Source organism: Diceros bicornis, chromosome 6 (assembly GCF_020826845.1).
Source record: "Diceros bicornis minor isolate mBicDic1 chromosome 6, mDicBic1.mat.cur, whole genome shotgun sequence".
Classification (NCBI taxonomy): Eukaryota; Metazoa; Chordata; class Mammalia; order Perissodactyla; family Rhinocerotidae; genus Diceros; species Diceros bicornis.
The window spans coordinates 68,974,769-68,988,944 of NC_080745.1; the positions used below are offsets into that span (position 1 = coordinate 68,974,769).

At 39.1% G+C, this 14,176-nt stretch overlaps 1 protein-coding gene across 1 annotated transcript in view; it reads right to left on the reverse strand.

Moving 5' to 3' along the window:
• The window catches only part of CFAP43 (cilia and flagella associated protein 43), a 97,429-nt gene that overhangs the window by 33,521 nt on the left and 49,732 nt on the right, over positions 1-14,176 (reverse strand). Inside the window, exons 16-20 of the mRNA XM_058543946.1 lie at positions 12,540-12,670; positions 10,306-10,453; positions 8,156-8,257; positions 7,061-7,138; positions 1,940-2,065 (exon numbers count right to left, since the gene is read on the reverse strand). Coding sequence (XP_058399929.1) covers positions 1,940-2,065; positions 7,061-7,138; positions 8,156-8,257; positions 10,306-10,453; positions 12,540-12,670 — 585 coding nt within the window. The remainder of the gene's footprint in view (positions 1-1,939; positions 2,066-7,060; positions 7,139-8,155; positions 8,258-10,305; positions 10,454-12,539; positions 12,671-14,176) is intronic.

The following is a 14,176-nucleotide window of genomic DNA, read 5'->3' on the forward strand; positions in this document are numbered from 1 at the left end:
GATAAGAAAATGGAGGGCCAGCCCAGTGGTGCAGCGGTTAAGTGCGCACGCTCCGCTATGGTGGCCCGGGGTTCGCAGGTTCGGATCCTGGGCACGCACCGATGCACAGCTTGTCAAGCCATGCTGTGGCGGCGACCCACATAAAGTAGAGGAAGATAGGCATGGACGTTAGCCCAGGGCCAGTCTTCCTCAGCAAAAAGAGAAGGATTGGCATTGGATGTTAGCTCAGGGCTGATCTTCCTCACAAAAAAAACAAAAAAGAAAATGGGATAATTTCTAATAGTCCTCTGTTGCGCATTTAATAACAAAAGCCAAATTCTTTACAATGGTGTACAAAGTCTTCAGAGCTGGCCCTATCTACCTCCCTCACCTCAATCCGTGAGATTCCCTTCTGTCCGCTGTGCTACAGCCTTTCTGACCTGTTCCTGGAATACTCCAAGCCAGTTCTGCCTCAGAGTCTTTGCTCTTGCCACTCCCTTTGCCTGATATTCTCTTCCCCTAGATCTTTGCATTGCCAGCTCCCTCTCTTCTTTTAGTTTCCAACTGAAATGTCACCTCTTTAAAGTGGTCTTCTTTGACCACAGAAGTAGATCCCCCACATCCATCACAGCAGCCAGTTTGTGTCCATCATACAATATAGAGAGATTTGTTTATGGTGTGTCTTCTCCACTAGGTTAGCCCATGTGTGTGGGACCTATCTGTCTTCACTGTATTCCCAGCACCTACGATAGTGCCTGGCACATAATGGATACTCAATAAATGTTGCAGAACGAACGAATGGATGGATGAATGATAACTTTTATCTCCTTGAGTCAGTCTGTTGAGGTCCTTTTAGTTTTGATTCTGTTATCCAATATATTTCCTCTCATTCTCAGCTTCACGTCATTCACCAATTTGACAAACATGCCTCATTTCTATATCTTCACCCTAGTCATTAATAAACATGGTTCACAGGACAGAGTCCTGAGGCACATGGTTGGACACCTCTCTCATACAGACATCAGTCAAATAATCAGCCTCTTTTTGGTGAAGTTGTTTAACCAACTATAATTCACTTAAATGTTCTTTAATCCAGCTATATTTCATTCTTTTGTTCAGAGGAAAAAATGCTTTTATACTTGTACACTCAAAAAATCAAATGTACTGTGCAGGTTAAAAAAGAAGTAGCTTAAGAACAGCCTGTGTAAAATACTTAGGGCTTTTACCTAAAATAATATCCATGTGAATAAACAATATGATGTGGCTGCCACAAAGAGATGCAAAGGCTGAATTAACAGAAGTATAGTATCCAGGAAAACAGATGTTTCAGTTTATGCTTTTTTCTAAACTGGCTAGATAATAATTGGAATTCTTTTGTGGCTGCCATACTTAAATATAATGAAATCAGAGGAAAACTGCATGATGATGGTGAAGCTATTGAAACTACATTATATAATGGTCATAGGAGCTGGGACAGTTAACCTAGACAAGAGAAGATACATAGAGAATATGGTAATTGCTAATTTCCTCTAACTATTTTCAGAGTGGCCATAGACTAGATGGTGCTCAAAGAGTAGAAGAACCAGTGAGTACACGGAGAAAGATTTCAACTCTAATGAAGAAAGGGCTTACTAAACCAGAAGTGTCCAAGGTTGGCATGAGGTGGCTGGGGGGATTTCTGAAAATGTTCAAGCATATGGAGGAAGATGGTTGGCATGAATGTCATGGAGGAGAGATAAACATCAGAAGTCTGGCTGGCCCAGATGTTCTTCTTTCCCCTGACCCTCAAATTGAGTAATTCTCTGACTCATTCCATGTATATGCACTAGATTTATTTTATTCATATTGTGCTGGAAAAGTTTTTCTTTTATTTGGATTATCCTGGAAGAGTTCCCCTTCTTATTTTCTTTTTACTTCTTTCATTATAGCTTTATGGTGCTTAAATTAGATTTTTCCATACCTTTGCCACTTCTTCCTCACTTTCATCATGAAGTCTTTCCAGTTCCTCAAGATCCAGGCCAAATTCTTGTTGCTCTAATTTTGCAATATTATCTGCTGTTTCATTTTCTTCCATCATATTCAGAACCTGAATTTTCAAATAGGAAAAGATGGTGACAAGTAAAGAATTAAACTTTAAAGAAGAATTTTCCAAGTCTTTTTAGGCAGCAATCAACAAAAAATAGATGCTCTGTTTATCTAAATGTAATTATTAAGTAAAGAATTAGGTTATGGGCTTAGTGTGGTTATTTAAGTTGTAAAGTGTAATCCTTAAAAGCTCATTCATCTAAAAATGACAACAGCAAAAATGTATAATTTCATCACTTCATTGAATGATATTAAGGAATTATTGATCTTTAGGTTGCTAATGGTATCGTGGTTAAGTGTTTTAAGATTTCTTATCTTTTAGAGATATATGCTTAAATAATTAAAGGTGAAATGATATGATATCTCGGATTTACTTCAAAATAATCAGGGGAGGGGATGGGGGTAGGGGTATAGATGAAACAATATTGACAACTGGATTTATTATATTATTATTACCTCTACTTTTATATATATTTGAACATTTATATAATAAAAATATCTTTAAAAGTTTATAACAAAAAATTCTGTGGCAAAGGACACACATTGCAACATACATGGCAAAGTATTAATATCTTCAAAATATAAAGAGTGCTTACAAATCAACAAAAACAAGACAGACAATATGATAGAAAAAATGAGGACTTCAGTTTCAAAATGGTGGACTGAGAATGGGCTTGACAATCTTCCTTTCCTGCCCCAACCCATAAAATTAAGAGAAAAGAAATATACAACAAATAGATAAATCCATTGCTACAATTAAAAGGAAACAAATAAAAAGGATCCTTGTAGCATGGAAACTATAAAATCTGAAAGATGAAAATCAGATGGATCTGAATGATGCATCGTAGCCCCAAGTGCACACAGGACAGTACTCAACAAAAAGTAGAAGCTACACCAGATATAGGAGCAAGGGGTAACCGAGAAGTAACTGGCAGAGTGATTACTTGGGGGTACTGCTTCAGAAACAGGCAAAGGATAGTGGATAGAACCTGCATGGACATGTACCCCCACACAGTAAAACTCTCTGGGGCCAGCAGTAGTAACATGGGGAACATGGTAATCCTGTTACCATGGATAAGCATTCTTGTTAAGGTTAGGAAGAAGACAAGCATGTCCACTGTTATAACCACTATTGTGTTGGAAGCCCTAGCCATAAGACAAGAAAAAGAAATTAAGTATAAAAACTGATAAGGAAGAGATGTGATTTTCAGAAGATATGATAGTCAACCTAGACAATCCAAGAAAAATCAATCAACAAAATAGTAGAACTAAAAAAAAGAATTCAGCAATGTGGTCAGAGATAAAATCAGTAACATTCATATGTATTAGTAGTAACCAATTAGAAAATGTAACAGAAAAATATTCCACTCACAAAAGCAAAACAAACAAACCATAAAATATCTAAAATAAACCTAATAAGAAATTTATACAAAGTCACTTTTAGACTATAAAACTTTACTGAAGAATATTTTTTAAATGGAATAAAGATACATATTTATTTACTTTTTATTTTTATTTTCTTTGTGAGGAAGATCAGCCCTGAGCTAACATCTGCCTATCCTCCTCTTTTTGCTGAGGAAGACTGGCCCTGGGCTAACATCTGTGCCCATCTTCCTCCACTTTACATGGGACCCCGCCACAGTATGGCCTGACAAGTGGTGCATCGGTGCGCGCCCGGGATCCAAACCAGCGAACCCTGGGCCACTGTAGTGGAGTTTGTGCACTTAATCACTTGCGCCACCGGGCTAGCCCCAAAGATACATATTTATAATATATTATACTTATGTAAATATTCATATAAGATTTATATTTTAAACATATATAACATGTATAAATATATATACATATAAATTTCAGAGATGGCAAATAAATTCTCTACCAAATCAAACTGTAAGAAATTATTCTCAATCAAAATCAAATCAGAGTTTTTCATGGAGCTTCACAAGCTGATTTTAAAATTCAAATGGAAAAGTAAGTGTGCATAAAAAAGCCAACATTTTTTTGAAAATGAAGAGCAAAGGGAGAATTACTTTCAAGATATAAAAACATTTTATAAAGCTATAGCAATCTCATTTCGCAATACATACAAGTATCGAATCATTATGTTGTCCACCTGAAACTAATATGATGTTGTATGCTAATTATACCTCAATAAAAAATAATATATATATATAATTTTAAAAAGGTTCAAGTGGTTTGGGCATTAAAATACTCAATTTTTAAAAAAAGTTATAGCAATCAAAATAGTTTGGAATTGGCTGAGGAAAAGATCAATACTCAGTCTCAGAATAGAGAGTCTAGAAACAATCCCATCCATATGGGAATCCAGGGATTGATAGAGGAGGTGCTGCAAGTCAGTGGAGAAAGGATGGTATGTTCAATAAAAAGCCTTGGTGAAATGGGCTATTTATTTGAAAAAAATAAAGTTAGATCCATAGCTCATATCTTTCATGAAAATAATTTAGAGATGAACTAAAGGAGTATTAGCAGAAAATATGTGAGACTTTGGAAGGCCTTTTAAAATCAGACACAAAAAACAAAAGCTATAAAGTGATCAATACCCTTGGATCATAATTTTAAATTCTGCATTGAAAAAAGCACACTTTAAGTTAAGAGACAAGACAAAATATTTGTAGTATATTAGATTGAACTATATAAAACAGCAATTTCACGTGGTTCAACCCAATAATAAGGGCCGTCTCTAGATTTGCCCCATGCACAGCTCCATGCTCTTTACCCCTTCCAGCTGACTGGGATGAGAGCAAGCTAGGCAAACTCAGAAGCCATGTGCTGAAGACAGCAGTCTCCATCAGCCTGGGTCTCTGAATATTTGCATGGAACAGAGCAGCAGCTGCATAAAGAAATACAAATTAAAAATAAAAATAAAGAACTCCTACAATCAACAAGAAAAAGACCAACAACCCAATAGAAAAATGAGCCAAGGACATGAACAGGGAATTCACAGAAGAGGAAATATAAATAGTCCTTGGAGTTATGAAAAGATGCTGAACCTCATTAGTAATCAGGAAAATAAAAACAAGGGTTGGAAATTACCAAAGAAAAATTTAAGAATATTTCCCAGAACTGAAAGACGAAGGTTTCTTATCGCAAGTGCTCACCAATGCCTAGCACATGAAAGAGACAAAAAACCCAAAACGAACTAGTGTACTGGTAGGAAACAGATGACACACTCAAATGGGGTAATTGGGGAAGGAGGCTTTTAAAAAGATTTGGCAGGCAGCGAGGCATGATAGAGCATGTCAGGTTAGCACATCACCTCTCCTAGGTCTGAAGGGCAAGAGTGGGGAGTGATTCCTGGAACCTGGAGAGACCAGTAGCTGTAGGAGAGGGCTGGCAGTTGCTGCCGACTCATAACACCACAGAAAGGACACTGGGGGAATAAAGACCCTGAACGTAATTTTCTCCTGCCCTGATCTCCTGCTGATGTCACTCACTGGCTAAACCCAAATGGAAGCCAGAGGGAAGAGAGCCCCTGATGCCATCCACAAAGGCCATCTCTCCGGGCTCAGAGCAGGGTGGGAAAGGGTGGGGAGTACATTTGCACAAGCAAACCAAGAACAGCTGTCAAACATATCAGGGTGCATGAGGGTGAAATTTCCAAACAGCAGGGATAAAGAAAGGATTCTATAAGTTCCCACAGATAAAAATCTGGTTACCTACAAAGAACTGAGAATCAGAAAGGTATTGGATTCTCTAAAGTAAACACTGAAAGCTAGAAGACCATGGAGGAAGCCTTCAAAATTCAGAGGGGAAATCATCATATACCTAGGTAAACCATCAAACAAGTGTGCGAGTAGGATAAAGACATCTTAAGAAACACCAAGTCTCAAAAAATGTACCTCCCATGTACCCTTTCTCAAGAACAGAGCCAAAGCATGGTACAACTCTAGGGGATGGGCACCATTCCCATTGTATTACATTTAAATGGCATGCCAGAAGCACAGCTACGTGATAAAAGATGTTCCCAAGCATGGGACAACACAGAAGTCCTGCTTAGGAAGCTACTGGAAGATGACACCAAGAAAACAAAGAAAAACGCATGGGACCCCAGAAACAGGGGCTCCAATCAGGAGGCAGGTGAGAGTATTTCCCAGGAAGATGGACAAGAGAAGTCCCTAGGACAGCAGCCATGTGCCTGGTCTAGAGAGCAAGATGCTTAGATTGGAGCTGGAAGATGGAAAGCTCTAGAAGAAAGGTCACACACACACAAAAATGCACAGTTTGTTTACCTCAGGTATTTGACTGTATTGAGAAGAGTTTTCTAGCATTTTGAGAGATTTTGAATAGATAATAGGTACATAGAAAGGCTTATTCCAAAACAAAGGCAATTATTAACTCCAGGAAAAATAAAATTGTTAAAACGGAAATGTAATCATAGTATACCCCGTGGCTCAGCTTTGAAGAATATTTACGTAACTATAGGAGTGTGCCTATGAGTATGGATTTATGGGTGTGGTGTAGTGGTGACGGGTGTAAAAGAACCTAAACATTCATTTTCCATTCCAGGAATCCCATAGTTAGCGTCAAAATAGAAATATCAAGAAATAGCAGTATTAAGATTATTTAGAAAGATGGAGGTAAATATCCAAACAAAAAACCTGAAAGAATTGAAAACAGTTACCTCGGGAGTGCTGGAATCATAGTGAAATAAAGGAGGACAGGTACTCCTTTAAAAACACTATTTTTAATGATATAACTCATTATTTAATTTGTAAAAATGTAGACATAACTTCGATAAAAATAAATATTAAAAAAACAAATAAAAGAGTATTTGAGGAAGATAGAAGAAAACCACTGTTTATATATAGTGTGGTATGGTAAAAATTCTACCTTGTTCAAGTACACCAGAAAACGGAGCTTACAGGCAGAGGAAAAAATGGGTATAGCTCCTCATGCTGTGTTGAACCAAATAAAGTTCAAAAGTCATTTTAGACCAAGGGCCAAATGTATTAGCATGTGAAATCACAACACTTACAGTTTTAGCAAGTGCTTTGATTCCTCTTTTTATCTCTCTCCTTTTCTTGGAAAACAGTTTAACCTCATTTTTGATGGCCTGAAATGGAACAAGTATATCACTTAAATAGGCAAGAGAAATGATAGAGATATATATGATACATACATACATACATGGGTACAGATACATAGGTAGATAGCACTTCTCCAGAAACAGAACTAAAAAACATTTAAAAAGTGTACGTGGGGGCTGGCCTGGTGGTGTAGTGGTTAAGTCTGCATGCTCCACTTCAGCAACCCGGGGTTCGCAAGTTTGGATCCCGGGCGCAGACCTATGCATTGCTTGTCAGGCCATGCTGTGGCAGGAATCCCACGTATAAAGATGGGCACGGCTGTTAGCCCAGGGCCAATCTTCCTCAGCAAAAAGAGGAGGATTGGCAACAGATGTTAGCTCAGGGCTAATCTTTCTCACCAAAGAAAAAGAAAAAAAGGTGTACATGAAATAACGCCACTGCAATACCTTGCTTAAGTCAACTGCTACTATGTAAGGGACAATTGAAACAACATGGAACTGATGTTAATTATAAGGCCAATGGAAAGAAAATAATGAAGTAACGAAAAATTAAATAGAGAATAGCTGACAAAAACAAACACCAGTCTGCTATTCTATTGGGAACTTGAGTGAGACTAGATAAGCAGGCTAAATCCAGACACTAGCTGCCACCTTTGTCACCTTCCTGCACATCTGAAGCCACCATGTCCCTTCTCCTCTTCCCGGCCCACCCCTTTACTTTAAGCCAACCTTGTAACATCCCCCAAAACTCACTCCAAGCTGAGGCATCACAGTTCACTCTCTGTTTTGGCTACGTGGATACTTTTGTTGGGTTTCATATCAGCCTAAGTACAGACCTTAAAGCTCATATAACTTAATCTAAAAGATAGAGCTGTGTTCAGGGTGTTAGTTTGCCTTTAGGAAAGTTACACTTATACAACAGAATGGTCTGCTAAGTAGCATCTTGTTCTATTTCTAACTTTCCAATGGGTTTTCATAAGAAACTAATCTATTTGGCACACTTACAGAGCATTATTTCAAACCTCTCGCATGTTTTATAAATACCTCTTGGCTTTTTTGTTGTATCCAGGGAATTTCCTTCGTATCATCATCTTGGACTAATTCGTCTTGCGATGAGTCAGTGCGTGACCTCATGTTCTCGTTTATCTTAGAGGTAGACAGACATTTCTTAAAGTTAAAATTCATCAAGCTCTTCTCCTTCCACCCTACTTCATGTATTGCTTTAAATCCCTTTGTACTGGTTGCATTTTAAAAAATAATACCAAATATTTTGCCTGCCCAAGATGTTAAGTTTTATTAAGTTAATTCCTACCAGTCTGTCCGTATATCAGCCACACTTTTCACCGAGAAAGCAGAAACGATCAGGTCACACATTCACCAAATCACTCTCTGCCTTCTTCCCGTTACTGTGGTCCAAACGCTCCTGCCCTTCGAGGCCTGCTGCATCGTTTGTACTTAGGATCTTAATCTTCTCCTTCTGGGGGCCTACACTTTTTAAAAAATCCCACAACCTTCTGCATCGTCCATTTCTCTCTTCTACTGACTCTTTCCCAACAGTATCCAAACATGCTCTGGTATCTCCCGTCCTAGGAAAGCTCCTCTCCACTGACCACCACACTCCCCTTTAGCTACCACTCCCTTCCTAGGCTCTCCTTCACAGCAAAACATCTTGAAATTGAAAGAGTTTGGGATGTCACACTCTCCTGTAACCTTACTGGCTGCCCCTTCTCAGTCTCCTCCGTCTCCTTGAACTCTTCTCCTGGGTCTCTAGACTGTCCTGGTCCCCTTCTGTTACTCACCATCCACTTTTCCATGATGACTTTACCTAGTTTTATGGTTTTAAATTCCATCTACATGCCCTTGACTCTCAAATCAACATTTCCAGTCCTGGCCTCTCCCCAGAACTCAAGGCTCCTCTATCCAAAGGCCTACTTGGTATCTCTGCTTGGAAGTCTAACAGGCTTCTCAAGCTCAGCATGGGTGACTGATTCCAGATCCCCTTCCTTCTCCTCACAATCTTCCCCATCTCTGGGGATGGTACCATCTTCTACAATGTTGTTCAAGTAAAAAATCTAGGAGTCGTTCTTGAGTCCTTTCTTTCCCTCTCCCTCTATGTCTATCCATCAGTGAGTTCTGTCAACTCTGCCTCTGAAACTCGTCTGGAATCCTCCACTTCTCTTCTTCCTCACAACACTCCTCCACCTCCAGTTTGTTACCTGGACCTCTGCCATAGTCTCCTAATTTACTCGCTTCCACTCTTGTGCCCCACAGGAAACGTTCTCTATACAGTGGCAAGGAATCACTTCAAAAATGTAAATAAGATCTTGTAAATCCTCTGCTCAGAACACTTTAATAGGTTCTCATTACATGTAAAATTAAATCCAGACTCTCTACCTGGTTTACACAGCCCTTTGTTACCTGGTCTTTTCCCACCTCGAGGAACTCATCTCCTACCGCTCTCTCCATTGCTCGCTACAACCGCACTGGCCTTTTTTAGCTCCTCAAACATGCCAAGCTCTTTCCCCCTCTGCCCTGAGTGCTTCTGCCCCATGTTGCATGTTAGCACCCTCTTTTAAGTCAGATCTCAGCTTAAATGTCTTCTCCTTGGCGAGAGGCTATTCCAGCCAAACACTATCACACCAACCCATTTTTATACACTAAATAGATCTTGTTAATATCTAATCTTTTCTTATCTTTTGCTTACTTATCTATCTCTCTCTGCTCACCCCAACCCCCAATTAGAATGTAAGCTCCGAGAAAGCAGAAACTTTTTCTGTCTTATTTATGCCTATATCCCCCACAGCCTAGCATTTTGTAGGTACTTAATAAATATTTGTTAAATTATTGAATGAATGAATGTCATTCTTTGGCTAGATACTTCCTAAATAATGTATGTGATTTAAAAAATATAGAGACCATTTGACCAAGCATGGGAATTGGTAGTGAGATTTTTTTTTCAGGCCAACCTGGATCTTGTACTATGGTTTAAATAAGATCTGAGATGTAGTATTTGTGATGGCTTTGAGAAAGGTTGAATATTTTCTCTCAGATGTAGCTCATGTTCTTTTTAAGAATCATGAGATACCTGGATAAAGAGGAATATTACTAAATATCTGCTAAAAGAAAACCGCAAACTGAAAACCGATATCTGATTTAAAAAGAAAAGGAGAAAGAAAACTATAGTGGAACTCAACTGTGTTTTCAGAATCTGATCCCAAATCCAAGAAATCTCTTTGTGTTATACTTAAATAATCACTCTCCTCTTCTGTGGTGGTGTTCAGAGAAGTTAAAAGTCGCCGGCAATAATCAAGAATTTCACTGGCTAAGTTTCCTCCAAAATGCCTATATGAATAAAGAAAAGAAAATACATAGGCTACAAAATCACAATTGTGAAAAGTCACATTTAGCAGTATTACTTCCAGACACCTAACCATTTCTACACAAAGAACTATGTGGACAATTCTCCACAGTACCCTGTAGTAATAGGACTCTACTTCTTAGAGGGGAGCCCTTTCATGGGCTCCAGGACACGACAAGCCTCTTGACCTCCCTGGGGGACTTCTCCACATGCTGTCCCCAGACCCTTACCCTACATGTCTTCCGTACCTGCCACCGCCACTGCACAGAAGAGCCACTGCTCTGGTTGAACCCCCAGAATGAACTAGGAGCTGTGCTGCTTCACATACCTGGTCATACTATCACAATCAGTCCTCACAGTCCCCACCCCCATTGGAGGAAGTACTATTACTTCCACTCAATCCACCAAGGCATCTCAAACTTTAGGCACGTCTGCATCACCTGGAGGGTTTGTTTAAACAGATTCCTGGGCCCCACCTGCCGAGATTCTGATTCAGAAAGTCTGGATGGGGCCCAATAATATGCATTTCCAACAAGCTCACAGGTGCTGCAGACCCCTCCCGAATAACATTGTTATAGATGATTTAGAGGGCTTGTCACGTGCCTAAGGTCATAAGCTATTAAGTTCGGGACCAAGGTTTCAAGCTCAATTTTGTTTTGAGTCAGAAGTCCACGTGATTGACTACCGATGGAGGAAATGTCCTTACTTTCATAAATGGGGCTCCAGCACATGTTTGCTGTTGTCTGAGATGCTCTTTGTTCGCTGACTATAAAGGACACGTTAGGGCTTATATAGTGAGACACAAGTTAATATTTTATCCAGATTCCATGTATAAAATGGGCATATTGATGCAATCTTCAAATGTCTTTGAAATAAGTGGCTACCAAAATTATGATACAAAATCTTCATTTACATTTATTTAACATTTGCAAATATTGAACATTTTCACAACGTCGCTGATAAAGGTCATATTTTGTTTTTTAAATATGGATCAGAGAAAGCACCATGAGATATTATTTTTGCAGAAATAAATTGTACATTGACTAAACATGTCCATCAACAGATCAAACAAGGCAACATTTATTTTTTTTAGAATTTTTTTTCTTTCTTTTTTTTTGGTGAGGAAGATTGGCCCTGAGCTAATATCCATTGCCAATCTTCCTCTTTTTGCTGAGGAAGTGTAGCCTTAAGCTAACATCTGAAGGCAACATTTAAAATGCAGTGTCACCTTCATGCTCTCTACCACCTGGTCATCACCCATATGCTTGGGTAGTATTTGTTGGTTTGTTGTAGCATTTTAGTCTAAGCAAAGTCTAATAATATAATTTAATACTGTCTAAGCAAAGTCTAATTAGGAAAGTAAATTTGTATGTGTGTACACATACATAGATATCTATGTCAAGTTTTATAGGGATAAACAGGAGCTTTTAAAGTTATCTACTGTTCAGAATTGTCCTCGTTCCTTGTGCTCTTCCAACAGGTGTTATGAAAGGGAGGACTGATCATCTCATATGTATTCACTATGTCTTCTTATTTTTTGTATTTTTATGCTTTGACATCTGGGCCCCTGCTGACCCTGGAGGGAATTCCCCTCCCAGGTCCAGCCAATTCCTAGAGATAGTAAACAGCAACTAATCCAGAGCTCACAGCCCCAACCACCACCTCCACTGGGCTTTCATACTCAGGGCTGCTATACCCCTGCCCTAATTACCCCGGGGCCAAGTACCAGACAAATAGGGGCAGGCACTATGCCCCAGAACCCACTGGAATTACCCAAACCAGCCAATCCCAAGCCAATCCTAGCCATGCCTGCTCATTCCCATGGAAACCATAATAAAGGCTGTTGCTCATGTTTTCCCTGCTCCTTCTGCTTCCTTACCCACCCTGGTGCTTCCCCATGTGGCCCCCCATAGCATGACATAACCCCTCCTCTTGGGATCTGGAAGTAAAACAATCTTTTCAATGGCACTTGTCTCCTGTTATGTTGGCCTTGCTGTATCTAAATACTAACAAAATCTTTATTTTAAAACACCGTACGACATGAGATTGCTTACTGTATGCTGTACGTACCTCCATCTTAGGTAAACAAGGGTGCCATCATCTCTCCCATTTACCAGAATGTTTTGTCCGTTCATTGAAATTCTCACCGACTGTATCCCGTGGCCCTGGTGAGAATGACTCCGACACCGAGCAAAAGTTTCCTCAATAGTTTTAGGAACAAAGTACAGAAATTACTAATGCAACTCTACCGTATGGTTTTTCTAAGGGAGTTGCATGCGCTTTTGCTTGTGGATAAATCTTTTTCTATTTGTTAACAACATTTTAGTTGATATGGAAGTAGCCTCTCAGTAATACATACCACTGAACATCCCTGGTTCTAAATACGTTCACCAATACTGATTTATTCTCCCATTTGTGTAGTATGGAAGGAGAGGGATTATTATCACCAATTTATAATAGGAAAATCAGACACAGAGAAGTGAATGGACTTGCCAAAGGCTATGAAGTTAGGGGAGGGGCCTTGAGCCAAGCAGAGTTGGCAAATTCAGATGCCTTCAAGAATCAGGCAGGTTCCATTTTTGTGCGAAGAGACTGAGTGTGACGAGAGAGGGTGATGCGCACTGTGAAGAATGGAAGATAACATACTTCACACGGAGGATGCTAACTGAACTAATTTAATTAGAACCCAGACTAAACGCATCACTAATTTGATACACAAGGCAACAGTGTAAGCTCGTTGACTAAAAACTGGGACTTTGGTGCGACACTGGTTCTCAACCATGATGCCTTAAAAAATTGTTTTTTAATTTTTTGAGTAGGAACATTGAAATGGTTCAAAATTTAAAAACTATAAAAGAGTGTGCAATGAAATCTCCTTCCTGTCCCCAATCACCTTCCAAAGGCAATTAATGTAATTAGTATCTTCAATACCCTTTCAGAGGTTTTTTAATGCAGTAAACAAAATTTTATATAAATATAATTTTAAACATAAATTGTAGCATAATACATATGTTACACACCTTGCCTTTCCCCCTTAACAATACATCTTGGGTTTCATTCCATGTTGTTGCATAAAGATTTCCTCATTCTGTATTAGCTACATAGTATCCCATATTTTATTTCTGTACTGTTCATGTACCTTTATTTATTTACCCATCCTCTGTTGATGGACATTAGGTTGCTTTTACAAACAGTGCTGCCGTGAATATATGAGGTGCTTTGCACAGAATCAACCAGAAAAACTTTGACATCCTGCCATGTCATGCCACTATCAGTTGTAGTGTACATTCCAAATCATTTAAATGAGAGATGGTGTGGCAGAGTTTGCAAACTGTTCACTTCAAAATAATCTCTAAAGGATTCAAGATTTTTCCTGTTTAATAATAATATCACTTTTGCCCAGTTGTATTCCAAATATGCTTTCTTGCGCAGGTGAGCAGGAAAGAGCTGTATGTGCACAACCAGGGCCCAGTTCATCTGGGAACCCATAGGAGTGTGTCACGTGGGTGCTTGTGATGCTTCAGGTGTGTGTGGTGGAACCCTGGGTAAGAATCATTAATAACCAGTACAACTTGGTCTCAAAACCTAGAAAAGGATCCTCCATTCTTTTAGGAGAAGAAACTATTTTCACTTTCTCAGAGGTCTGACAACAATGGAAACCAGAAATCATAGCGGTAGTGGTGACACTGAGGTTTGCAAGTGATGGA